The sequence below is a fragment of the Leopardus geoffroyi genome, chromosome B4, assembly GCF_018350155.1.
Source record: "Leopardus geoffroyi isolate Oge1 chromosome B4, O.geoffroyi_Oge1_pat1.0, whole genome shotgun sequence".
NCBI lineage: Eukaryota > Metazoa > Chordata > Mammalia > Carnivora > Felidae > Leopardus > Leopardus geoffroyi.
Window position 1 is genome coordinate 104,808,030 of NC_059341.1, and position 27,403 is coordinate 104,835,432.

General features: G+C 38.0%; 1 protein-coding gene across 1 annotated transcript in view; it reads left to right on the forward strand.

Annotated features, from left to right (window-relative positions):
* The window catches only part of ACSS3 (acyl-CoA synthetase short chain family member 3), a 157,858-nt gene that overhangs the window by 54,952 nt on the left and 75,503 nt on the right, over window positions 1–27,403 (forward strand). Inside the window, exons 5-7 of the mRNA XM_045464363.1 lie at window positions 3,061–3,201; window positions 13,339–13,419; window positions 13,501–13,596. Of these exons, the coding sequence (XP_045320319.1) occupies window positions 3,061–3,201; window positions 13,339–13,419; window positions 13,501–13,596 (318 nt within the window). The remainder of the gene's footprint in view (window positions 1–3,060; window positions 3,202–13,338; window positions 13,420–13,500; window positions 13,597–27,403) is intronic.

A 27,403-nucleotide genomic window follows, 5' to 3' on the forward strand; every position in this document is an offset into this window, starting at 1 on the left:
ATGATCACCTTATTTCTGTATCCAAGCGAGTGTCAGCAATTTATAGTAGAACCATCTTGGGTTCCTAGCAGTTTAAAATTTTTTGCAGAAGAAAAATTATAAGAGTGCAAAGAATCGTGTAATGTTATGGAACTCTTGAGAGGTTATCTGCAGAAAATGCTTAAATGACAGGATACAAGAAGAGAAAGCATTAAAGCTATGTCACTTTGATTACCACCTAGCAGTTCCCATTACCACATTAAATTCCTGTGTAAAGTTTTAGTAGTCTGTGGTTATAAACCATGTCCCTCAATGATTTTAATATTCTTACTGTCTCAAAGAATTTTGGGTTTCTTTCAGATGCCCTCAAGCATATTTTTTTTTAAAAAAGGCCTGTTGCTGTTAAGTTAAGGAATACAAAGTTAGCAATAAAAGAGGCTTGGGGTATGAGGAGGTTAGAGGAAAGGTAGGAACACATACACATACACACAGGTGTTTCTGTGAGTATGTGTGTGCTAATCGTGTATGTGTGGGACATTCACACATACAGAAAGTCATGACTTTGTAAAGAATTTATGCTATGCCCAAAGCTAAGTACTTTCAAATACTTCTTATTTAATTCTCACAAATGAATGAAGTAGGTGCTATTACTGGTCCCATTTTGCGGATGAAGAAACTGAGTTTTGGAGAGGTCATAGCTCAAAGTCACAGCCAATAATTGAGGCCACAATTTGAACTTGGTTTGATGACTTTTACCCAACAAGATATATGCTATTTCTTTTCCTTGTTCATATGTTTACATATTCAGTAAACACACTGAATATGGGTATGCAAGTTTCCTATTCAGATTTTTCTAATGCACATCTCTTCTCTTTCCTTCTAATAGGTACAGACCCACTGCTCCATGCCTCCCTCCCAAAATGGCATACTTTCCCTTTTCCTTGAGGCTCTTCCCTCTATTTTGACTTATCTTTATTTTATTTTTAAAGTTTATTTCTTTATTGCGAGAGTGAGAGAGCACAGGGGAGGAGCAAAGAGAGGGAAAAAGAGAGAGAGAGTCCCAAGCAGGCTCTACATTGTCAACATGGGCCCTGATTGGGATTCCATCTCACAAACCCTGAGATCATGACCTGAGCTGAAATCAAGGGTCAGACGCCTAACCGACTGAGCCACCCAGGCACCCCAACTTGTCTTTATTTTAGATGAGGGCTTTGGATGTCTCCTGTCCTTTATAGTAGGCCTGCTGTTTAGTTAGTAATTAAGCTCAATGGACTGGATTTGCTTTCAGCTTAGAAACACAAATTATGAGGCTCGGCGGTGTGTCTCATTAATCAGGATTGCGTTTTTGCCAAAGGAGGTAAAAACCTGGCTGCCACTCCTAAGCCTCAAGCAGGCAACGACAGAATCAAAGGAATGTCACATCAGTCAACTCTGGTGCTCTGCCAATATTACTCTTTAAGAATGATAACAGGACACATCTATAGAAGTAAATGGACAGATGTAGAAGCTAATGCTTATTTTCCCTCTCTTCCTTTTGTCAAATCTTCTTTACATACACCTGTAGAGGATTTTCTTAGCCTGAAGAAAAACCATTCATTCAAGTCCTCATTGTGTTCATCTGTAAAAATTTTTGTGATCCTCCAATTGACATTTTTCATTATAGGGTGTGATAATTTTTTTATGGGTCTGTGATTGTAATGTCAGAGGCTTGGTAATTTGAAATTTGTTGTGTTTATCTGATTCATAAAAACAAGTGGAAATATACAACTGGGTTACAGTTAACTATTTTTATTTATCTCTGGTATATTCCAGCTCCATCAGAGTGAGGCTGGAGAAGACAATTGGACCTTAAACTTCATCTTCATGAAGTTCTGTTCTGATGGTTATCTGTTATTATTTATTCACAGAGGCATTTTATTTGTGACATATTTAAGTGTTATTTTGTAAATGTACTCATTTAAATACATGATCATTTTTTACAACCCCGATTAATATATTAAGGACCCTGAAGAATGGAAGTGGCCTGGCTTTTCTAAATCCGTCAGAGTCTCTGGGCTTCACCCAGGGATCACCTGGATGAAATGAATGGTTACATACATTTTAGGTGGTGGATCTTACTAACTCTCACTGAGGAATGTGTAGCCTATACTAGTAAATTCCCCAAATGTAAACTTTCTGGTGTGTCATCTGGAGCTTAGTTAACATTTCAGAAAATAATTAGACATGTACTGAGTCTTAATTCTATTTACATAGCTGTGACCCTCCATTAGAATAATTTTCCCATAAGCCACTTCCCTACTCTTTATCTATCTGGCTTATTTCATTGGCACCATCTTAAATAAAGAGGTCTAATTCTTTTTAAGGTGTCTCTGACTAAGTCATGACTATTATCATAAGGTTTATAACACAGAGCTCAGTACTAGGAACAAAAAAGAAAACAAACATGTCTGCCATATTAATCAATGACTTGTGGGAAAAATTGGGTAGCATTCTAGATATGTCACATACACTCATTAGTTTTCAAAATTAATTTTGTTCTTGAAAAAGTAAAAATAGATTTCTCCTCCACCCTTGAAAATGATTTAATGTTTCCTCATTTGGAAAGATGGCCTCAGTGTTAGTGCTAAGTTGCCCTTATATAAAGAAAAATTTTAATGGGTTAGTTGATACTGTATTATGAAGACTTTAGTTCCAAAGTAAAAGAAGAAAAGTTATAAAAATAGAAACTGGTTTATAAAGTTAATGGTGTATGTATGTTAATGGAAAACATGAACCTCTGTTCGTTAAGCTCTGACTGTTGATGAAAACATGACTGCATCACATTGAATTTCTTACATATTTCCTTAGATGTGAATAAAACATGTTCTTTTGTTGAAGCCAACATCAAACTGTTGGACTTTTTAGGAATATTTATTTTAAGTCATGACCTTGAAATATATAGTCTTAAATTTGCTAGTTAGTGCTATATAGGCCTAGATTTCCAATCATATGCTCAGACTAATACAGATTTAGCCAGTCTGCATTGTTCTCCTGACTTAACCTCCTCTGTTCAGTGCATATTCCTGTATACTTTCTGTGTAGGAGACCGTTCCCTTGGCTCCAGGTCGTGACCTTGATTGGGATGAAGAGATGGCCAAAGCACAGTCACATGATTGTGTTCCTGTTCTTTCAGAACATCCGCTGTATATTCTTTACACGTCTGGAACAACAGGGCTGCCGAAGGTATTTGCTCTCTTAAGTATCTATAGCGGCAGATTTCTTTTGCCCTGAGAATGTTTGATTACTGACTGAAAATGCAACTGTACCTGAAGGATTAGACTTGGGTACTTTGTACCTTAAAGCTATGTTATGTTCAAATCTAGAAAAATATTAATTATATTTAATGTCAAATGCTTTGCCCCTATTTCTTCCGAAATTTTCACATACATAAGCAAGCTGCTATTGATTTAGTAACCTATTAAAATGAATAGGTATTTGATCAAACATCAGTTGGTTTAATACAATTTTATAAAACTATATTTTAAATTAAATAGTTTTATTTTCTAAATTAAGGTGTAACTTTTATAGAGTATGGAATTGATTTTTGATCTAGGGGAATTCAATTCTTTGTTATAAATGCAAGATTGAGAATTGGCCTAGACAGTTTGAACAACAGGCAATTTATCCAGAGTATTGAACTATGTGATTTGTAGCACTGAAGACACTCAAGGATTTTTAAATCTGCTTACCATGAAAGGTGTTTTCACAAAACAAAGTTAGAAGAATCAATATTTTTGCAGGTGTCAGATAAGAAATAAATATCACTTTTGTCTGTATCTCCAAATTATACTGTTTCTTCATACAACTTCATAAAGGCTTGCAATGTCATCTTCCTATTCATTTTTAATTTTTTTTAGTTTATTTATTTATTTTGAGGGAGAGAGAGAGAGAGTGGGAACAGGGAAGTGTCAGAGAAAGGGAGAGAGAGAGAATCCCAGGCAGGCTTGCACTGTCAGCATGGTGTCTGATATGGGGCTCGAACCCAGGAACTGTGAGATCATGACCTGAGCTGAAATCCAGAGTTGAAGGCTTAACTGACTGAGCTACCCAGGTGCCCATATTAGGGAGTTCAGTAGTCACTGAATCCTAAAATTTTAGTGGGGGAAGGGGCTTTCACAATCACTCACATCCTGGAGGACAGTGGCCTCTTTATTAATAATTAGATTTCTGTAGCATCAGAGTTCTGAGAATGTAATTTGTTAATAATCATAAAATAGTGATTCCATTAGATTAGTTTTAAAAAGAAAAATTAAGGTGTTCCACATCAAACTCACTTGCTTATAAGAAAGGAAATATTTGGTAGGGAGTATATTCTCTCTGAGGACAGAGACCATGTTTTATTACATTTTAGTCTACCATTGTGCTTTTTTTTAAAGTTCATCTTTATTTATTTTTGAGAGAGAGATAGAGTGAGCAGGGGAGGGGCAGAGAGAAAGGGAGACAGAATCCCAAGCAGGCTCCGCGTGGTCAGCCCAGAGCCCAGTTGTGGGGCTCGAACTCACGAACCGTGAGATCATGACTTGAGCTGAAATCAAGAATCAAGATGCTTAACCAACTGAGCCATTCAGGTACCCCACTACCATTGTGCTTTGTATGTAGTTTGGTGCTTAATAAATTTTTGTTGCATGCATAAAAAAACAAATTTGTGTCACTGTGGAATCAATCCCTTATGATTTTTTTCACAACTCTCGTCATCTGAAAAATAAATATTCCTTCATATTGATGACTTGTTCAAGCAGTCCAAATGATCTGCTGGACCCTAACTTTAACCTTTCACCTTTTGCAATTCTGCATTATGCACCAGCTACATAGAGTCTAACTGGATGTGTGGCTGTAAAATAAAATGGGATTCACCACGTTATAATCTAATAGAAAAGTTCAACATGAAAGGAAATCCCTGACCCTGAAAACATAGTATAACCTAACCAAATAAAAAAGAACCCTCCAAAAATCACTTTAGCTCCTATTAGCCTGAAGGATTCTTATAAAAACAGTTGTGCCACTTCAAGATTTTAAGTTACCCTGAATTTCACTTGGTCTGGATGGGGATGTCTATGGCAGGAATGGAAGAGCTTGTTAGAGACTCAAACCTGACTCAGCCAGTGTGGTAGAGATGAAAGTAACATATAGAGCATCAAATCTGAAAAATGGCGGTTCCAAATAAGGAAGGATCCTAGCTTTTCCAGGTGTTGTTTGGGTCAGGAAGTTCTCTCCTGGAGATGCCCAAACTGAAGATCATTTGAAGTTTCAGTCATTCTCATTTACTTCCTTATGTACCATCCTAAAGATAATCTCCCTTCACTGAATTGGAGAAGGCTTTAATTGTGTGGACGTCTCTATTTATGTCAAATTCAACTCCATTTAATATACGTGTATTGAGTGTTCATTCTGTGCTAAAAGATATGAGTGAACCACAGTCCCTTCAGTCTAATGGATTGAAATATTCATGAACACAGGTAGGCGAGGTAGACTGTTATCCCTGCACTATTTCTCTCTCGGAAAAGATGAGATTGAATGGTATCTGAAGGATTCCATTCAACAAATTCAACAAATATTACTGAGCACCCAAGTATGTGTTTGGTTATCTTTTTAAAAGTTTAAAAGTTTATCTTCTATAGCCAGGACACATAAACAAAGAGCTATTTAATATGTGGAAAGTGTTATGAAGAAAAAAATAAAGCAGGGTAATCGGACCGAGTGGTGGGAAAAGTGGGAGAGCTGTTCTATTAAACAGTGGTCAAAGAAAGCTCTTATAAGGTGGTGTTTGAAGGATAAATAAAACGTCTTCATAGAGTGGCATCCTAGAGAGGAGGGCACTGTAGGCAGAGAGGGTCAGCATAAGCAAAGGCAGGAGTGTGCAAGAAAGTTTCCAGGATGGCTATTGCATGTGGTACTAATGAGGAGGACAAATGGTTAGATACATAGGCAAGGGCCAGACTCTTACATTTAGCCAAGAAGTTTAGGCTATATTCTGTATGGAAGGGACAGAGGGCACTAATGCTTTTTAGGCAGGAGAGAAAAATATGAAGGAAGGTAAATCCTTGCAACATTCTGTTGGGAAAATAAGCAGACACAATAGAGGCAAGGAGATTCGTTTCCAGGCTGTTTTAATTTAGGACTTTACTTAAGATAGCACATTTAATAAAGAGAAATCAGATCTGGCTCAAAGATAGGCGTGAGGCAGAGGACAGGTCCAAGACTCAAAACTGAGAACCCAGGCAGATGGTTTTGAGTATTTGCCAAATAGAAACACAGGATGTGGTTTGGGGCTGGGGGAAACTGAGAGTTTTTGAACATACTGAGTATAATGCGTCTTGGACTGAGTATGATGCATCCTCAGATGCATACTGAGTATGATGCAACATGGAGATGCCTAACCAGAGGTTGGAGATGGAGGTCTGGGTCCTAGAAGTGCATCTGGGTTGGGAGATAGACCTTTGTGGGTCATCAGCTCTGGTGTTTAAAGCATGGTGGTGAGTAGGTTTTGCAAAGTGGGACATGCAGAATGGCAAGAAAAGTAGTCATCTCTCAAGGTCCCTCAGAAATCCTTCCTTCATTCCTCTAGTGCATTTTAGAGTTCCAGTTGCTTTGAAATTATACATTGTCAACAAACCTTTATGTCACTTATTTTATTCTACCTTATGGATACCAGTTTTTATTTGCTTATCTTCATAATGTTGCATATTCTCAGAAGTCAGAATATATTTCATGTATCTTTGAATCCACTATGTCACTAACCTAAAAACTGGGCCATGGTAAATTCTCAGAAAATTTGTTAAATGATCTTTGACTTCTTGAGTTAGTTCCCAGACTCCTCTTTATTCAGAAGATTCTCATTTCACTTCTGGTAGGTATAATCAGGCTTAATGGGATCTGAAATTTTAATACTTGTATTTCTAGAATAGAAGTACAGGAGAGATGAGCACACATACATTCATGAAGCATTTAAATAATTTTAATGTCATCATACAATTTGTTCTCTCAATCTTTGGCCTTCATGAGGAAAAATAATGTTCTGGGCCCGTAAAAATATTCTTCTTAAAAATACTTTTCATAAGCACATATAAGACACACATAAGGCAATCTGTTCTTTGGTTAGAAGTTGAAGATCTATTTAGGACATATTTGCATCTCTGCATCTGCCAGCCCTGGATTTGTCAGGTTGCTGTATGAGAGGTTAATCTGTAAATATTCTAGCAACCACAACTGAGCGACTTTGCATACATTTCTGCAATATTGTGGGCTTCTGTCCTGTTTAGTCTGGGTGACTGTATTCAAGATACTTCAAAGTACTGCACAGTGGAAGAATTCTGCATCTGGATGCAGGGGCGTCCTTTTGGGAAGGGGAGATTTAGTGATGATAATAATTCTCTGCTTCCAGCTTGATATCATGAAGGGACAGTGATAATTACACACACACACACACACACACACACACACACACACACACACACACACACAAAACAAAGTCCAGTGCCAAAACAGAAAAGGCGAACAAGAGAATAGGGGGGGAAAAACCCAAGGATTGAAAGGAAAGCATGTGAGGGCATGATGCTAAGTGAAAGAAGCCAGACACAGAGAGAGAAATACCATATGAATTCACTTCTATGTGGCATCTAAAAAACAAAACAAACCAGAAACAGACCTATGAATAAAGAGGACAATCTGATAGTTGGCAGAGGAGAGGGGCTGGAGAGATGGGCAAAGTAGGGGAAGGGGATAAAGAGGTGCAATCTTAACAGCTAAAAAATGAAGAAAAAAAACACAGAGATACAATGTACAAACTATAAGGAATATAGTTAATATGTAACAACTTTGTATGGTGATAGAAAGTAGTTTGGGGCACCTGGGTGGCGCAGTCGGTTAAGCGTCCGACTTCAGCCAGGTCACGATCTCGCGGCCCGTGAGTTCGAGCCCCGCGTCAGGCTCTGGGCTGATGACTCAGAGCCTGGGGCCTGTTTCCGATTCTGTGTCTCCCTCTCTCTCTGCCCCTCCCCCGTTCATGCTCTGTCTCTCTCTGTCCCAAAAATAAATAAACGTTGAAAAAAAAATTTTTAAATAAAAAAAAAAAAGTAGCTAGATTTATCATGGTGACCACTCCTAATGGATATAAATGTTGAATCACTATGTTGTACACCTGAAATAATAGAATATTGTATGTCAACCACACTTCAAGAAAAGAGGAAAGAAAGAAAGAGAGGGAGGGAGGGAGGGAGGGAGGGAGGAAGGAAGGAAGGAAGGAAGGAAGGAAGGAAGGAAGGAAGGAAGAAGGAAGGAAGGACAGGAAAGAAAGAGAAAGACATGACAAGAAGGTGGAAGGCCTTTTGTCCTGATGTGCATTTACACAATTTATGTCACTTTTATTCCCACATGTTGGATGACATTCATATTTCCTACCCTAGAACAAAAAATAGGAGAAATACGAATAAAAAGCAGTGAACTTTTTTTCTTATCTGTGGTACAATTCTTGCAGTTAAGACGCTGAACTTGCTATACCTTTGCCCCTTCTATCACAGTTGTTCAGATCGATAAAAAATTATATTGCTGCTAAAGTATTCTCCATAGAGGTTGCTTCAGAGTCATCCGAAAACCTGTAGCAACAGATTTCATGTTGGATGAACTAACCCAAGAGGAGCCGTTCCATTCCCACCAGTATGATTCACTCAGTTCTACAAGTTTCAGAGCTTTCTCCTGAACAAAGAAGACGGTTATATTTTTCTTACATGTGCTTATTCACTCAACTGTTCATGTATTGAATCGGTCAAGAAATGTATTACATGCCTACTCCATGGCAGTTACTGTGCTAAAGATGAAGAGGGGTTCTCCTCATAGCGCTCATCGTTGGGGGGAGACGCATCACAGTGTCAGGTTGCCACCCGGAGGAGGTTTGCAGACCCTGGGGACAAGGAACAAGACAGGAGAGACCATTACTTAACACAGACTGTGGCACTGGGGACAGCTTCTAGAAGAGGTGACACTTTCATGATGTCTTTAAGTACTTGCGTGATGAAGTAGGAGCTAACCAGGTTCAGGAAAGAGGTGGGGATGGGGTTCATTCTAGAAAGAGGGGCTGTCATCTGTAAAGCCATTGGAAGAACACAACTACTGTTGGTCTATTGGATTTCTTTTAAGTAATCAGAACCACACCTTTTATTTCTCAGTGAACTGACCCCAGCTACCATCTGGTGATGGCTTTCTTTTATTTACGTAAAATACTCATTTATCCTTTCTTCTTGTTCTGTTTTTTACTCAACTTGTCAGGCCAAATTGAAACACACATGCACACACACACACATGTTTACATATGTATGTATGAATAAATACATATCTCATGTATGTAAATATGCATATCTCTTTTGTATAAACCTTGTTACACAGTAGGAGGACAGAGGGGCTCAACTTAGAAAGTATGAAGTTTTGTTGAGTACTCCACACTTCTCTTACCTGATTTTTGAGATTTGCTTTTCAGATTTTTATAGATCAATTAAAAAAAATAGGATGTAGAATTCCAAGCTCCTAATCTTACCACACTCCTCAGTCTTCTCCTTTTGATAAAACCCATATTGTTTTGTATTTTTCTTAAGTTGTGGCAACCAACAATGCATACCACACTTGATACTGACATGTTTTCTGTTTTCTTATGTTTCACTTTAATGGCCCCATTTATGACGTTTTGTGGCTTTCCTTGTTTTCATAGGCAGCTCATTAAGCTGGAAATCATAAAGAATACCTGTGATGACTCTGTGGTCCTATTCTTGGGTGACTTAATAACAACAGTTTAATTTTACCTGTATGGATTGAAGTTTAAAATGCCATCACTTAAAAATTGTTGTTGTTGTTTTGTTTGTTTTAAAGAGCACTTTCATATTGCCCCCCTTTTGCATTTTTTTTTTAATTTTTTTTTTCAACGTTTATTTATTTTTGGGACAGTTAGAGACAGAGCATGAACGGGGGAGGGGCAGAGAGAGAGGGAGACACAGAATCGGAAACAGGCTCCAGGCTCTGAGCCATCAGCCCAGAGCCGGACGCGGGGCTCGAACCCATGGACCGCGAGATCGTGACCTGGCTGAAGTCGGACGCCCAACCGACTGCGCCACCCAGGCGTCCCCCTTTTGCATTTTTTAAAAAGTTTATTTACTTATTTTGAGAGAGTGCATGTGGGGCAGGGTGAGAGAGAGAGAGAGAGGGAGAGAGAGAGAGAGAGAGAGAGAGAGAGAGAGAATCCCAAGCAGGCTCCAGGCTGTCAGCGCAGAGCCCAACGCGGAACTCAATTTCACGAACCGTGAGATCATGACCTGAGACAAGATCAACAGTCAGATGCTTAACCAATGAGTCATCCACACACCCTTCCTTTACCATTTTTGAGATAGAATTCACTTTCTCGTCTTTATTTGGGGTACAGGATGCTATTCCCACCCGGAAGTCTTTTAAGCTCTCCAGAAGACTTTAAGTGTTACGGCTAATACTCCAAAAACCAGAACAGTATATTGGTAGGTTCCAGGGATTTTTCTGACAATATATTAATTCATCTAATGGTTTTACTTTCAGGTAGATAGAGTGTAAGTACATAAAAAGAGTAGTAACAGAGACTCAAGAAAGTAAAATGCAGCATGCTTGTGTTTTAGGAGTAAGCATTGATACTGGGTAAGAATTTTTAATCTCATACTCAAGATTTCAAATATATTCTTAAGTAGTTTTCAGTTCCTGATTAATTTTGAATATTAGAATATAATGATTTGATTTTTGAACATGATTTATGTGTTTTTAGAGGCTGAACAGAGTTTCTCTTTTGCATTTTAATCATTACCTGGAAAATGTGATTACAAACAAAACAAGAAATGCTTTAGCACCTTATTTTCAGTCACATATTTAATATTATAGTAAAGGCATTCTCTTTTTAAACTGAATCTTTCAATTTTTTTTACTTTCAAACTTTTTATGAAAGATCTAATGGAGAGTATGAAATTATGCTGCTCTTTTTTTCTACATCATCTCAAATACTCAGAAAATTGAAAACATCACCCAATACTTTGGAGGCAAGGCCAAATCTCAGATTTATTATCTAGATTAATGAATGGTAAAATGATACTTGACAGAAATTTTTATCCTTATTCTTAAAAAAATAAAAACAAGTGGATCAAAACTAATGAAAAACAGACGTCACAGCTTTTCTCTCTATTAGCTGCATTTAAATTGTTTTTAATGAGAATCTTTGATGGCAACCTTTAATTGTTTTGACATTTCTGCCTTTTGGGCAGTATTAGCACAGGGAAAAATAAAAAGAAGTCATTGCTAGAACTAAGGAAATAATTTTGCTAATAGGATACAAAATTCAATTGTAAATACTTTATGATTTTAAATGTGTGGTTTTTTTTTTTTTTTTTTTTAATGCCTGGCCTCATTTTTAAGTCTCACTTTTGTGGCATCAATTGGATTTAAATATCCACTATTTTATGGGCAAAGCAACAATGGTAAATATTCTTTAAAGAAGGATAAAGGGTAAGTCCATTTGTGAGGTAAATAGGAATTTGATAACCTATTCCTTTAAATTATCTTTTTCGCTTTACAAATGAGTTACTACTTGTTTATATTTTTTCTAGCCTTTTCTTCCTTTTTCACTTCCAGTTGATTCATTTTATCCTCTGCACCATAAATTTACCCAGTTATAATTATATTTAGAATTACTGATAACAACGAGCTCTAAATGCAAGGACAAGTAGATGGAGAGAAAATTCTAAAACATTTTAAATGAAATCATTACTGACATTAATTTTCACTGTCTACCATAGTATATGGATAACTACTATGAAAAGAAGCTTCACTTTTTCTTCTCTACACAATGAATAAAATTTTTCAGAAAAAAAAAAGTGTTTTCAAGTTGATTCATGTCAAACTACTCGAGGAATTGAATCATAAGAAAAGATCTCAATGGAACAAACCAATAAGCAAAGTTCATGGAAGATGGCACAGAATATACTGGGAAAAGAGCTTACCTGGGAAAATGCACATGTGAAACCCCCTTGCAGGAGGCTAAGGTTTCTAATACGCGACGGTGATCAAGAGAACCAGCTGTTTGCTGACCACATTGTATAACTTAGAAAGTAGCTGTCAAATGCCTGCATGTGACATTTGCTGAGAGACCAGGTGTTTTTCTGGTAGATAAAATGTGTTCCTCAGCTTGATACCTATGTTTTATCGGTGCCTGCAGAGAGCAGCAATTTTAGTAACTAACGGAAAGTCGATTTGTTTTTCATTTCTCTGATTCATGTACGTACGTTAAAGCTGCAGAGTTATGCCAAAAAGTCCCAACCTTAGTACATTTCTTAATTCCGGCCATGTTTGCCTTTAGGTAAAATATTAGGTAAATTATTTTCTGTATGCAGTAATAATAATTGTTCTACTAAAGGATGTTTCAAAATACATGTGAGTGGAATACAGCTTTACTTTTTCACTAGCTCATTCTGAATATTCACATGGTTAAGCCTTTTCAAGCCAATGATGGTTAATGTTTGTAATGAAGCAATAAATAAAATTATTAAATTTACCATCAGTTTTTATTTGTGGTGACTCTTGTGCCAGTTTTCAAATATTAATCTTGTATTAAATTTGAATACGTTCAGTATCATGGGTAGCTGCTAGAAACTGATTCATGAAAGCTGTGGCACTGTGATGTAACAATCCCTACTTTTGCCCCAACTGTAATATAAGGCAAGTCTGTGAGCCTTAGATCCAACTCATGAGGTGAGGACTGATTTTTTGGAATTCTAGAATTCATCATTAAAGAATTGTTCAGCTCTAATACTGTGCTAGCACAATCCCTAGTGTAGCATTGTAGCGAGGCTCCAGTTAGAATATGACTTTGCTTCTTCTAAGCATCCTATTAATAATATTCAATCATATAATGGAATAGCCATCCTTATGTTAGTCTGTTTGAAGAGCACAGCTACCTTTGATTTTTCTGTATACACCATTTGAGAATTTCCGTTTTCATTCTGGAAATATGCCTGCAAATGTAATGTTAATTTATGTCACCACTGGAAAAAAAAATTTTATTGCATGTAATTCTGTGAAGTCGTAAGTTTTCTTTAGAAAGTCAAGAATGGTCTGTGAAAATGGATTCTACAAGTGAACTGATGTGGATATTATTAATAGGGGAACCAAATAAATATTGAAGTAAATACAATTGGATGAAAACCAAATATGTACTTTATAGAATATAAAAGACTTTAAACAGGAACTTTTTGAGATGGATAGTGTTAAGGCAGAGAATCTTTTAACACATCGTTTATTGATGTTAACCTCATGTTTTCTCTCTTTTAGGGTGTGGTTAGACCCACTGGGGGATATGCTGTGATGCTAAACTGGACAATGTCTTCTATATATGGACTTAAACCTGGAGAGGTAATCATGGTTTTAAATTCATGTTACAGGAACATTTCTCTGATGAACGTATATGTATTTTATTACCTTCTTATTTTTTAGGTGTGGTGGGCAGCCTCTGACTTAGGCTGGGTTGTTGGACATTCCTATATCTGTTATGGACCTCTTCTACATGGGAACACAACAGTTTTATATGAGGTAATAACATGAAATTAATACCATCTAAACAATTTTTTTAACTGAAGGTTTTAAAGAAGTGGTTTCTAAGTGGGAACCGAAAAATTTGGATTTGGGGCATGACACTTTTTTATATCTTTTTCCAGTTAAAAATAGGATATCAAAAGAGAATGGAATACAGAAAATAATAGCCAGGTGTTAAAATTGTGCTGAACAAAACCAGCAAAAATTATATTATGAAAAACATATACTCATCAGCTTGATGTCTATCCCTAACAGATTTCTAGAAAGTATTACACAAAGGCATTGCAGTAAAATAAATGTTTTTTTAAAATAAGGATTCTCTTTGAAGTAAACAAATTAAGCCTCAACGCTGAATCCCTATTATGAATTATGGTGTTAGTAACATACATGTAACAGAGTTGAAGGTGCCATTGTAAGTATTTATATTTATAAATATAAGCTGCCTTTAGAACTGAAGAACATACAATTCTTGTGTATTTACCATTGGCCTTTTATTACTTCTTGAGTTTATTTGAAACATGATTTTAATACTATGAAAGGGGCTTGGTGGGTTTTTTTTTTTTTTTTTTTTTTTTGGAATGATGTACTCAAGAGGAATGTAGATGCTTTATAAATATTTTTGTGTAAAGGAGTGAATGTAATAGCTACATTCTTTTTTTTTTTTTTAATTTTTTTTTTTCAACGTTTATTTATTTTTGGGACAGAGAGAGACAGAGCATGAACGGGGAGGGTCAGAGAGAGAGAGAGGGAGACACAGAATCGGAAACAGGCTCCAGGCTCTGAGCCATCATGAGCCATCAGCCCAGAGCCTGACGCGGGGCTCGAACTCACGGACCGTGAGATCGTGACCTGGCTGATTAACCGACTGCGCCACCCAGGCGCCCCGCTACATTCTTAAACCTTTTATCTGAATTCTGGTTTCCTTCATACCAAGTATAAATATCTTCAATTCTTTCTGATAACAAAACAAAGCTTTTTAGACCTTTGCCCACTTATAGCTATCCCATCTTTATTTTCTTCTCCACTAAACTCCTTGAAAAAAAAATACCCAGTTCACACTGTGCGAATTTCATATTCTTCTAGTTCCTCTTTATCCCACTGTGGTCCAATTTTTATCCACATGACTTCATAGAAGCTGCTGCAGCAGAGGTCAACAGTGACTTCTTAAGTGACCAAGTCAAAAAGTCTTCAATCTGATTTAATTTTCACTCTTTTAGTGCATCAACCGTGCTATTTGCTGCAAGTAATTATTTCTCCTTTTGAGCTTCCTGCCCTTTTGCTATTTGTTCAGGCTGTTTCTTTTGCCTGGCATGACTTTTCCTGTGTCTTTCCTTCCCTTCCAATCTTGAAGACTCTGCTTAGACGTTATCATCTCTCCAAAGTTTCCTCTTATATTCTTTGGTTTTGTTTAGGGCCCTTTCCATGGTTCCATTGCCCCCTGATCACATGTCTATCACTGAGCACTGTGCTGAGCACACTGGTTTGCTTTGTCTGTTTGTATCCAGTAGAGTGTGAGATCTTCAAAAACCAGTCTCCCAGCACAGTGTGTAGCACACACTGAACACTCAATAAATGCTCATGGAGCTAAATTGAGCTCCACTCCTTTGTTCTCCTCCTACCTCTCAAGACAGCTTGTCCTCCTTTTCCTCTCTTGGTTTCCCTTACTTTGGTCCTAAACACTGGAGGTTAGAAGGGTCTTATTCCTAACCTTTTTTTCTCATCATATATATATATATATATATATGTTTTATAATCTCCATGCAGTTGGATTTGAGTAGTACAAACCAAACCAAGGCTTCTGTCTACTCCTGTCTATATCAGATCTTCCTGCTGAGCACCAACTTATTGTTAGACCATCTTTGGATGGTCTATACACATCTTATGCTCAAGATGACAACCTGAACTCGCCATCTCCATTCTTCCCCGCAAAACACATTTCTTTCCATGTACTCTACAATGTTAATTTCACCTGCATTTACTCAGTTATCCAAACTAAGAATCAAGGAGTGATTCTAATTTCATTATCCTTACATATCACACCCTATTTGTCATTACATTTTGTTGAGTTTATATTTTAGTACCTATCAAGAGTATCCTCTTTTCCATGCCTCCTGCCGTATATTCAAAGCTGGTATTCAGCTGCTATGCATATGTATGTTGTTGACTGGTGTGTGTTCTGTGTTTGACTTCTGATTTGACTCGTGCCTATGCTTTGCAGTTGTAGATTTCAGATTATCCTCAGATAATCAGTCTAGAGCGCATTCTAATGGGTGCTCTTGCCTTTAAAGTTCCTTTCAGTCTACCTCTCCCCTAACTCCAGTTTCTGAGCTCTCCCTACTTATGTAATTATCTGTCTTAAATGCAAAAGCCAACATAGAACTTTGTTGCTTAAAGTCCTTCAAAGGGTTAAGTTCTACTTCTGCAAAGACGAAGATGACATACTTTTCTCTATTCCTGTCTCTAAATAGGACTAAAAATCATAAGAATTATGTCTAGTGAAAACATTACAAGACTAAAAGTTGGAGAGAAGAAGGGAAACTTGCTTTTAGGGACCTTGGGACCCAAGGAACAACATGGTGATAAGACCCTGGGTTTTATTTTTCCCTCATATATCCTATATTCACTGCTGAAAAAGCTGGTAACCCAGAAACACCAATAACAACAACAACAACAACAACAACAAAACACACACACACACACACACACACCTAAAAAAATGTAAAGAAACATGATCTCTTAAGCCAAAGGAATAGGAAAAAGAAAGCCTAAGTAAAACGTAAAACTTTTAGATGGTTCTCCTCTAGGCAAACACCATAGAAAAATTCATGCTCTCTCTCCCCACCCGCAACAACAAAAGCTGAGCTTAGTCTTCCATATTTGTCAAGGTGTAAGGAGGAAGTGTAACCCTCCATCTTCCCACAGGGGTATCAGAGAAGTTTGAGCTAGGGAGCCAAGACTTTTATCCCTGCCAGGTGGTAATGAGGACCCCTCAAACTTGTAGTGACAGTGGAGACCATAGGAGTCTGGACTTATACCCCCTCCTGTCAGTAATGAGGTACCCCTCTTCCCATTAAGGTGGTATCAGGGAGCAGTTACTCTTACCTCACCCAGCCAGGGGGTTATCAGTGGAAGCCTACTGTTGGAAGTAGAACCCACCCAGAACAATGAGAAGCATCCTCCCACTTGGGTATCAGTGAAGGCCAAATGAGGAATCTGGATTTTTATCTCTACCTCTCCATTCCTTAATGGAGTGGAACAATAGTAAAGCCATCTATAACAGAAGATGTAAATATGAGCCAGTCTTATAATACACAAAATATCTAAGATTTGATGAAAAAAAAGTCACTCCTCATACCAGAAACTAGAACGATCTCAAACTACTTGAGAAAAAACAATTTACAGAGACCAATTGAGATGTTAGAATTATCTGACAAAGGTTTTAAAGGAGCCATGATAAAAGTACTTCCACAGGGATTATGAGCATTCTTGAAACAAATGGCAAAATAGAAAGTCACACTAAATGTGTAGAAGTTATAAAGGACAACCGTATGGAAATCTTAGAACTGAAAATGACAATAACCTAAATAAAAACTCATTGTGTGTGTGTGTGTTGGGGGGGGGGGGTGTGGTGGTGAAATAAGTGAAAGGGATTAAGAAGTACAGTCTTGCAGCTATCAAATAAGTCTCAGAGATGAAAAATACAGCATAAGGAATACAGTCAATAATATTATAATAATGCTTTGTGGTGACAGTGACAGATGGTGACTACACTTCTCATGGTGAGGATCATGTAATGTATATAAACTTGTCAAATCACTTTGTTGTATGCCTGAAACTAATATAACATTGTATGTCAACTATAACTCAATAATAAATTTAAAAACACAAAACAAAACACCTCAGTGGATGGGCTCAATGCCAGAATGGAGGGAGGGGGAAGAAGAATCAGTGAACTGGAAAAAGGAACAATAGAAGTTACCCAATGAAAACAAGAGAAGGAAAATAGACTGGAAAGAAAAATTAGCAGAGCTCCAGGGACATGTGGAATGATGACACAAGATCTAGCTTTTTTGATATTCGCATCATGAAAGGAGAGGAGAAAGGGGTCAGGCTGAAAAAATAATGAAAAAATTAATGAAAATTCTCACCTTCTTAAATTTAGCCAAAACTATACATCTATAGATTCAAGAAACAGAGTAAACCTACAGACCGGATTAGTCTACAGAAACACACACACACACACACACACACACACACACACACACACACAAATCATAAATTTCTGAACACTAAAGACAAAAAGTAATCTTGAGACCAATGGGAAAGAAAGAATACTTTATCTATGAGGGAAAGCCATTTGAATGACAGGATTTTTCTTTGGAGGCCAGAGGAAAGTGACACATTTTTCAAGTTTGGAAAGTAAGGAGTTGTTAATCCAGAATCCTATATCCATCAAAAGATACTTTGGAAATAAAGAAGAAAGAAAGACATTCTCAGGATGAAGAAAAACTTATAAGAATTTGTCACCACAGGCCTCCCTCAAAGGAATGGCCAATGGCCAGTACTTAATGGTAAAAGATTTAATACTCCTCTTATGTCTAGACCAAGGCTAGGATGCTCACTCTCACCCTCTATTTCAACATAGTTCTGGAAACAAAAACAAAAACATTTCAGAAAGGAAGAAATAAAATTGTCTCTATTTGAGTCTGCACGATTATCTATGTAGAAAATTATAGAACATATAAAAACACATAATAAGTGAATTCAGTCAGGTCTCAGTATACAAGATAAACACAAATATCAACTGTATTTCTGTATACTAGCAATGAACGTTTGTGGTTATGAAAAGGCAACAGGAGGAATCCATATGGAGATGGAACTGTTCTGCATCTCAACTATATCAATATCCTGATTGTGATATTAAACTACAGTTTTGCAAACTGTTAGCACTGGGTAAATCTGAGTAAAAGGTACATGGCATATTTGCAGGTGAATCTACAGTTAGCTCATATAAAAAGTTTAATTCAAAAGTTAAAAAAAAATTAAAAATCTTCAAAGAACTCCTGTCTCTTAAAAAACATAATTCAAGCTTATTTGCCTGATACAAATGATTGATAGTCATCTGCCCTTTGCTATGTTTAAATCTTATTTCTGACTCAGCTTCCCACTTAATAATCCTGTTTCACAGGCACTTACGTGAACAGAACTGCCAGTATTAGCTTGTTCCTGACAGTAAAATTCCACTTGTTCTGATCATGTAATAGAGTGGTCCTTTTTCTTAAGAGATCAAGTTAAATATCATCTCCTATCTGATATTTCCTTTGCTTTTCTCAGGCTGATTGAGGTGTTCTTTGTGCTTCTATGATATCTAGATACCTCTGACCTTGTAGATTCAGTGCTGTGATACTGTGAACTTTAAGGGCAGGGGATATTTGTCATTTCTGTACCCTCCCCATGCCTGACACAGTGCCTTCCAGGTGGTAGGTAAAATTTGTTGTGTAAATGAACCATTTCTAAGGGGATTAACTGACAATGCAAGTGTGCAAAATGCAGGGAAAAAACTCACTCAATTAAACAAAGCTAAAATAAACTGGAAATGAGTTCTGATTTGTCACCAGTCCAGCAAGTGAAAAAATATTAACCTCCCCCAAATTATCATCCTATTTGTGCCCCAATTTTAAGTGGATTACCAAATTAATATTATTTTATTTTTGTCTGGTTAGTATTTTTTATTTAAGAAGCCAAAATATCCCATTAAAAAGTTAAAAATACATTCTTTTTATGGTGAGTAGAATACTTCTTGTACTTCTCATAGGATTATCGCTTCTAAAGAGAAATAAAATCATATACATCTCAGTATGTTCAAAGTTTTATTTTCATTTAAATGAGTTATAGAATTTCAAAGCTATAACATAGTTATTGAATTGGTGAGTGTGACAATATGTTTCCATATTGATGAATTTTGAGTTAATAAAAATTGATGTTCTGCAGTACTGGTTCATTATGTGCCCAAGTCATCTATGGTTCATAAAACATACCTCTTATTGAATGCAAGTGGTTCGTGATATTTAATGAATGAATAATGAATGAATTTTTTTCTCAGCAAAGATCACTTTTTTATATTCTGGAACTTAATACACATCTATAATTACATTGGCCGAAAAAACTTAAAAATGGATATAACTAAGTTGGACCATCAGTTTAATTTCTAGATATGTTAAGAGTCACCCACCTGAAATGATCTGTGTTTCGACATGAACACACAAAGCAGATATTTAAATACAATTTTCTTTTCTGCCATAGTGTACATATAGCTGTGCATCTGTAGAGTGAAAACATATTGGAAATTCTAACTGTGGGTTTGCCTTTAACTTCCTGATAATTAAACCAAATGAAAAAAAATATGTTTGTTTATTTTTGAGAGAGAGACAGTGCAAACCAGGAAGGGGCAGAGAGAGAGAGAGGGAGACACAAAATCCGAAACAGGCTCCAGGCTCCGAGCTGTCAGCACAGAGCCTGACGTGGGACTTGAACTCATGAACCATGAGATCATGACCTGAGCCAAAGTCAGACGCTTAACTGGCTGAGCCACCCAATCGCCTCGATAATTACCAAATTTTTAACACATTACTATTTCTTTCGTTAAAACTAACAAACAGTCCCACAGAAATCCTTGATTCCCTTATCCCTTTGCATTTAGAACACTGTCTTCATCTTTGAAGACTTGCCTGCACCCAGTAGTTGGAAGTTACTCTGCAGTTCTCATGTTGGCATCTGTCACCATCATTCCATAATAACAGTTTTTGATAATTTCCCAAGTTCTCTCTGTTTTTCCTTTTTTTTTCCAATGTATGAAATTTATTGTCAAATTGGTTTCCATACAACACCCAGTGCTCATCCCAAAAGGTGCCTTCCTCAATACTCATCACCCACCCTCCCCTTCCTCCCAGCCCCCATCAGCCCTCAGTTTGTTCTCAGTTTTTAAGTCTCTTATGCTTTGGCTCTCTCCCACTCTAACCTCTTTTTTTTTTTTTTCCTTCCCCTCCCCCATGGGTTTCTGTTAAGTTTCTCAGGATCCATATAAGAGTGAAAACATATGGTCTGTCTTTCTCTGTATGGCTTATTTTGCTTAGCATCACACTCTCCAGTTCCATCCACGTTGCTACAAAGGGCCATATTTCATTCTTTCTCATTGCCACGTAGTACGCCATTGTGTATATAAACCACAATTTCTTTATCCATTCATCAGTTGATGCACATTTAGGCTCTTTCCATAATTTGGCTATTGTTGAGAGTGCTGCTATAAACATTGGGGTACAAGTGCCCCTATGCATCAGTACTCCTGTATCCCTTGGGTAAATTCCTAGCAGTGCTATTGCTGGGTCATAGGGTCGGTCTATTTTTAATTTTTTGAGGAACCTCCACACTGTTTTCCAGAGTGGCTGCACCATTTTGCATTCCCACAAACACTGCAAGAGGGTTCCCATTTCTCTACATCCTCTCCAGCATCTATAGAGACTATAGATTTGTTCATTTTGGCCACTCTGACTGGCGTGCGGTGATATCTGAGTGTGGTTTTGATTTGTATTTCTCTGATGAGGAGCGACGTTGAGCATCTTTTCATATGCCTGTTGGCCATCTGGATGTCTTCTTGAGAGAAGTGTCTATTCATGTTTTCTGCCCATTTCTTCACTGGGTTATTTGTTTTTCGGGTGTGGAGTTTGGTGAGCTCTTTATAGATTTTGGATACTAGCCCTTTGTCCGATGTGTCATTTGCAAATATCTTTTCCAATTCCGTTGGTTGCCTTTTAGTTGTGTTGGTTGTTTCCTTTGCTGTGCAGAAGCTTTTTATCTTCATAAGGTCCCAGTAGTTCATTTTTGCTTTTAATTCCCTTGCCTTTGGGGATGTGTCAAGTAAGAAATTGCTACGGCTGAGGTCAGAGAGGTCTTTTCCTGCTTTCTCCTCTAGGGTTTTGATGGTTTCCTGTCTCACATTCAGGTCCTTTATCCATTTTGAGTTTATTTTTGTGAATGGTGTAATAAAGTGGTCTAGTTTCAATCTTCTGTATGTTGCTGTCCAGTTCTCCCAGCACCATTTGTTAAAGAGACTGTCTTTTTTCCATTGGATGTTCTTTCCTGCTTTGTCAAAGATGAGTTGGCCATACATTTGTGGGTCTAGTTCTGGGGTTTCTATTTTATTCCATTGGTCTATGTGTCTGTTTTTGTGCCAATACCATGCTGTCTTGATGATTACAGCTTTGTAGCAGAGGCTAAAGTCTGGGATTGTGATGCCTCCTGCTTTGGTCTTCTTAAAATTACTTTGGCTATTCAGGGCCTTTTGTGGTTCCATATGAATTTTAGGATTGCTTGTTCTAGTTTTGAGAAGAATGCTGGTGCAATTTTGATTGGGATTGCATTGAATGTGTAGATAGCTTTTGGTAGTATTGACATTTTGACAATATTTATTCTTCCAATCCATGAGCACAGAATGTTTTTCCATTTCTTTATATATCTTCTTCAATTTCCTTCATAAGCTTTCTATAGTTTTCAGCATACAGATCTTTCACATCTTTGGTTAGATTTATCCCTAGGTATTTTATGTTTCTTGGTGCAATTGTGAATGGGATCAGTTTCTTTATTTGTCTTTCTGTTGCTTCATTATTAGCGTATAAGAATGCAACTGATTTCTGTACATTGATTTTGTATCCTGCAGCTTTGCTAAATTCATGTATCAGTTCTAGCAGACTTTTGTTGGAGTCTATCGGATTTTCCATGTATAATACCATGTCATCTGCAAAAAGTGAAAGCTTAACTTTATCTTTGCCAATTTTGACGCCTTGATTTCCTTTTGTTGTCTGATTGCTGATGCTAGAACTTCCAACAGTATGTTAAACAACAGCGGTGAGAGTGGACATCCCTGTCGTGTTCCTGATCTCAGGGAAAAAGCTCTCAGTTTTTCCCCATTGAGGATGATGTTAGCTGTGGGCTTTTCATAAATGGCTTTTATGATCTTTAAGTATGTTCCTTCTATCCCTACTTTCTTGAGGGTTTTTATTAAGAAACGTTGCTGAATTTTGTCAAATGCCTTTTCTGCATCAATTGGCAGGATCATATGGTTCTTATCTTTTCTTTTATTAATGTGATGTATCACGTTGTTGATTTGTGAATGTTGAACCAGCCCTGCATCCCAGAAATGAATCCCGCTTGATCATGGTGAATAATTCTTTTTATATGCTGTTGAATTCGATTGGCTAGTATCTTATTGAGAATTTTTGCATCCATATTCATCAGGGATATTGGCCTGTAGTTCTCTTTTTTTGCTGGGTCTCTGTCTGGTTTAGGAATCAAAGTAATACTGGCTTCATAGAATGAGTCTGGAAGTTTTCCTTCCCTTTCTATTTCTTGGAATAGCTTGAGAAGGATAGGTATTATCTGTGCTTTAAACGTCTGGTAGAAGTTCCCTGGGAAGCCATCTGGTCCTGGACTCTTATTTGTTGGGAGATTTTTGATGACTGATTCAATTTCTTTGCTGGTTATGGGTCTTTTCAAGCTTTCTATTTCCTCCTGATTGAGTTTTGGAAGTGTGTGGGTGTTTAGGAATTTGTCCATTTCTTCCAGGTTGTCCAGTTTATGGGCATATAATTTTTCATAGTATTCCCTGATAATTGTTTGTATCTCTGAGGGATTGGTTGTAATAATTCCATTTTCATTCATGATTTTATCTATTTGGGTCATCTCCCTTTTCTTTTTGAGAAGCCTGGCTAGAGGTTTATCAATTTTGTTTATTTTTTCAAAAAACCAACTCTTGGTTTCATTGATGTGCTCTACAGTTTTTTTAGATTCTATATTATTTATTTCTGCTCTGATCTTTATTATTTCTCTTCTTCTGCTGGGTTTAGGCTGTCTTTGCTGTTCTGCTTCTATTTCCTTTAGGTGTGCTGTTAGATTTTGTATTTGGGATTTTTCTTGCTTCTTGAGATAGGCCTGGATTGCAATGTATTTTCCTCTCAGGACTGCCTTCGCTGCATCCCAAAGCATTTAGTTTGTTGTATTTTCATTTTCGTTTGTTTCCATATATTTTTAAATTTCTTCTCTAATTGCCTGGTTGACCCACTCATTCGTTAGGAGGGTGTTCCTTAACCTCCATGCTTTTGGAGGTTTTCCAGACTTTTTCCTGTGGTGATTTCAAGCTTCATAGCATTGTGGTCTGAAAGTATGCATGGTATGATTTCTATTCTTGTATACTTATGAAGGGCTGTTTTGTGACCCAGTATGTGATCTATCTTGGAGAATGTTCCATGTGCACTCGAGAAGAAATATATTCTGTTGCTTTGGGATGCAGAGTTCTAAATATATCTGTCAAGTCCATCCGATCCAATGAATCATTCAGGGCCCTTGTTTCTTTATTGACCGTGTGTCTAGATGATCTATCCATTTCTGTAAGTGGAGTGTTAAAGTCCCCTGCAATTACCACATTCTTATCAATAAGGTTGCTTATGTTTGTGAGTAGTTGTTTTATATATTTGGGGGCTCCCGTATTCGGCGCATAGACATTTATAATTGTTAGCTCTTCCTGATGGATAGACCCTGTGATTATTATATAATGCCCTTCTTCATCTCTTGTTACAGCCTTTAATTTAAAGTCTAGTTTGTCTGATATAAGTATGGCTACTCCAGCTTTCTTTTGACTTCCAGTGGCATGATAAATAGTTCTCATCCCCTCACTCTCAATCTGAAGGTGTCCTCAGGTCTAAAATTAGTCTCTTGTAGACAGCAAATAGATGGGTCTTGTTTTTTTATCCATTCTAATACCCTATGTCTTTTGGTTGGCACATTTAGTCCATTTACATTCAGTGTTATTATAGAAAGATATAGGTTTAGAGTCATTGTGATGTCTGTAGGTTTCATGCTTGTAGCGATGTCTCTGGTACTTTGTCTCACAGGATCCCCCTTAGGATCTCTTGTAGGGCTGGTTTAGTGGTGACGCATTCCCTCAGTTTTTGTTTGTTTGGGAAGACCTTTATCTCTCCTTCTATTCTAAATGACAGACTTGCTGGATAAAGGATTCTCGGCTGCATATTTTTTCTGTTCATCACATTGAAGATCTCCTGCCATTCCTTTCTGGCCTGCTAAGTTACAGTAGAGAGATCGGTCACGAGTCTTATAAGTCTCCCTTTATATGTTAGAGCACGTTTATCTGTCGCTGCTTTCAGAAATTTCTCTTTATCCTTGTATTTTGCCAGTTTCACTATGATATGTCATGCAGAAGATCGATTCAAGTTACATCTGAAGGGAGTTCTCTGTGCCTCTTGGATTTCAGTGCCTTTTTCCTTCCCCAGATCAGGGAAGTTCTCAGCTAATATTTCTTCAAGTACACCTTCAGCACCTTTCCCTCTCTCTTCCTCCTCTGGAATACCAATTATGCGTATATTATTTCTCTTTAGTGCATCACTTAGTTCTCTAATTTTCCCCTCAAACTCCTCAATTTTTTTATCTTTTTCTCAGCTTCTTCTTTTCCCATAATTTTATCTTCTGGTTCACCTATTCTCTCCTCTGCCTCTTCAATCCGAGCCGTGGTTGTCTCCATTTTATTTTGCAGCTCATTAATAGCATATTTTTTAGCTCCTCCTGGCTGTTCCTTAGTCCCTTGATCTCTATAGCAATAGATTCTCTGCTGTCCTGTATACTGTTTTGAAGCCCAGCAATTAATTTTATGACTATTATTCTAAATTCATTTTCTGTTATATTGTTTAAGTCGTTTTTGATCAGTTCATTAGCTGTTGTTATTTCCTGGAGATTCATTTGAGGGGACTTCTTCCATTCGTCATTTTGGATAGTCCCTGGAGTGGTGCGGAACTGTGGGGCACTTCCCGTGTGCTGTCTTGAATAACTCACGCTGGTGGGCGGGGCCACAGTCAGACCTGATGTCTGCCCCCAGCCCACCTCTGGGGCCACAATCAGACTGGCATATGCCTTCTCTTAACCGCTCCCAGGGGCGGGATTCACTGTGGGGTGCCGTGGCCGTCTGGGTTACTTGCACACTGCCAGACTTGTGGTGCTGGGGATCTGGCATATTAGCTGGGGTGGATCGGCAAGGTGCACAGGGGCAGGAGGGGCAGGCTCAGCTCACTTTTCCTTTGGAAATCCGCTTCACTGGGAGGGAGTCAGACCCGCCCCCCGCCAGAGGGTTGGATCTGCAGAAGTACAGCGTTGGGTGTTTGCGTGGTGCAAGCAAGTTCCCTGGCAGGAACTGGTTCCCTTTGGGATTTTGGCTGGGGGATGGGCGAGAGAGATGGTGCTGGCTAGTGCCTCTGTTCCCCGCCAAGCTGTGCTCTGTTGTCCGGGGCTCAACAACTCTCCCTCCCGTTGTCCTCCAGCCTTCCCACTCTCTGAGCAGAGCTGTTAGCTTATAACCTTCCAGATGTTAAGTCCGCTTGCTGTCAGAACACACTCCGTCCGGCCCCTCCGCTTTTGCCAGCCAGACTCAGGGGCTCTGCTTTGCCAGTGGGCTGCCCCTCCGCCCCGGCTCCCTCCTGCCAGTCCGTGGAGCGCGCACCACCTCGCCGCCCTTCCTACCCTCTTCTGTGGGCCTCTCATCTGTGCTTGGCTCCAGAGAATCTGTTCTGCTAGTCTTCTGGTAGTTTTCTGGGTTATTTAGGCAGGTGTGGGTGGGATATAAGTGATCGCAGGACGCAATGAGCTCAGCGTCCTCCTACGCCACCATCTTCCCAGAAGCCCTCTCTGTTTTTCCAAATGCTGATGGCCATTTTCAGTCCTACTGATACTTGGATTCTCAACCCTTGAAGGTTGTTGAATCTCTTCCCTTATAAAGCACACCCTTCTAGAAGCTGTTCTAGTACTCATTCTCGCTACAGGAATTTGCCCATTTGTTGCTGAAATATATTCCTCTTAACCTTTAGATCTCAGCTCAAGTGTCTTTTCCTCCTGGAAGTCCTCTCTGACCTCTCTGATTAGCTGAAATCTTGTCATCTCTCCTAAGTTCCTTATGTTTTTCCTCCTGGTTTGTGTCCCAGATACAGTTTCCTATTTGTTTATAGGCCCCTTTAATTCGCTTATTTGCCCCTGTCTGCTCTTTGAGAGGGAAGAGATCATCTTAACATTTACATACCATCAATTCTCAGCTACTAGCCTTTAAAAAAAATAATAATTGTACTTTAATATATATGTTTCATATATATTCAGTCACTTACAGCATAAGTATTATTTCTATTGAATTTTTTTGCAGTAACAGTTGAGTAATACACAAAACCTGGAATGTGTGTGTAATAGGTGTCCTTAGCCTTGCTCTCCGCATGTATTTGGTTCCTACTAAATATTTGTTAAATAAATGCCTGGGTGAAGATATCAGTAAAAAAATAACTTGAGTTGTAAGTAAAGACCTGTCCCTCTGAGGGAGGAAAAAGTAATTCTAATTACCTTTACCAGAGAATTTTATGAACAAATTAAATAAATAAGGTAATAGGTTACATTTTTAATAAGCAAAGATTTATTATTATTCTTCATTGAACTGGACATATTTAATGTTTATTTATTTTTGAGAGAGGGAGAGAGAGTGTGAGTGGGGGACGGGAAGAGAGAGAGTGAGACACAGAATCTGAAGCAGGCTCCAGACTCTGAGCTGTCAGCACAGAGCCTGATGCAGGGTTCGAACTCACAGACCGTGAGATCATGACCTGAGCCGAAGTCAGACACTTAACTGACTGAGCCACCCAGGCACCCCTGAACTAGGCATATTTAAAGTGTACAATTTGGGAAGCCAGATTGGACTGGCCAATTGGACTGC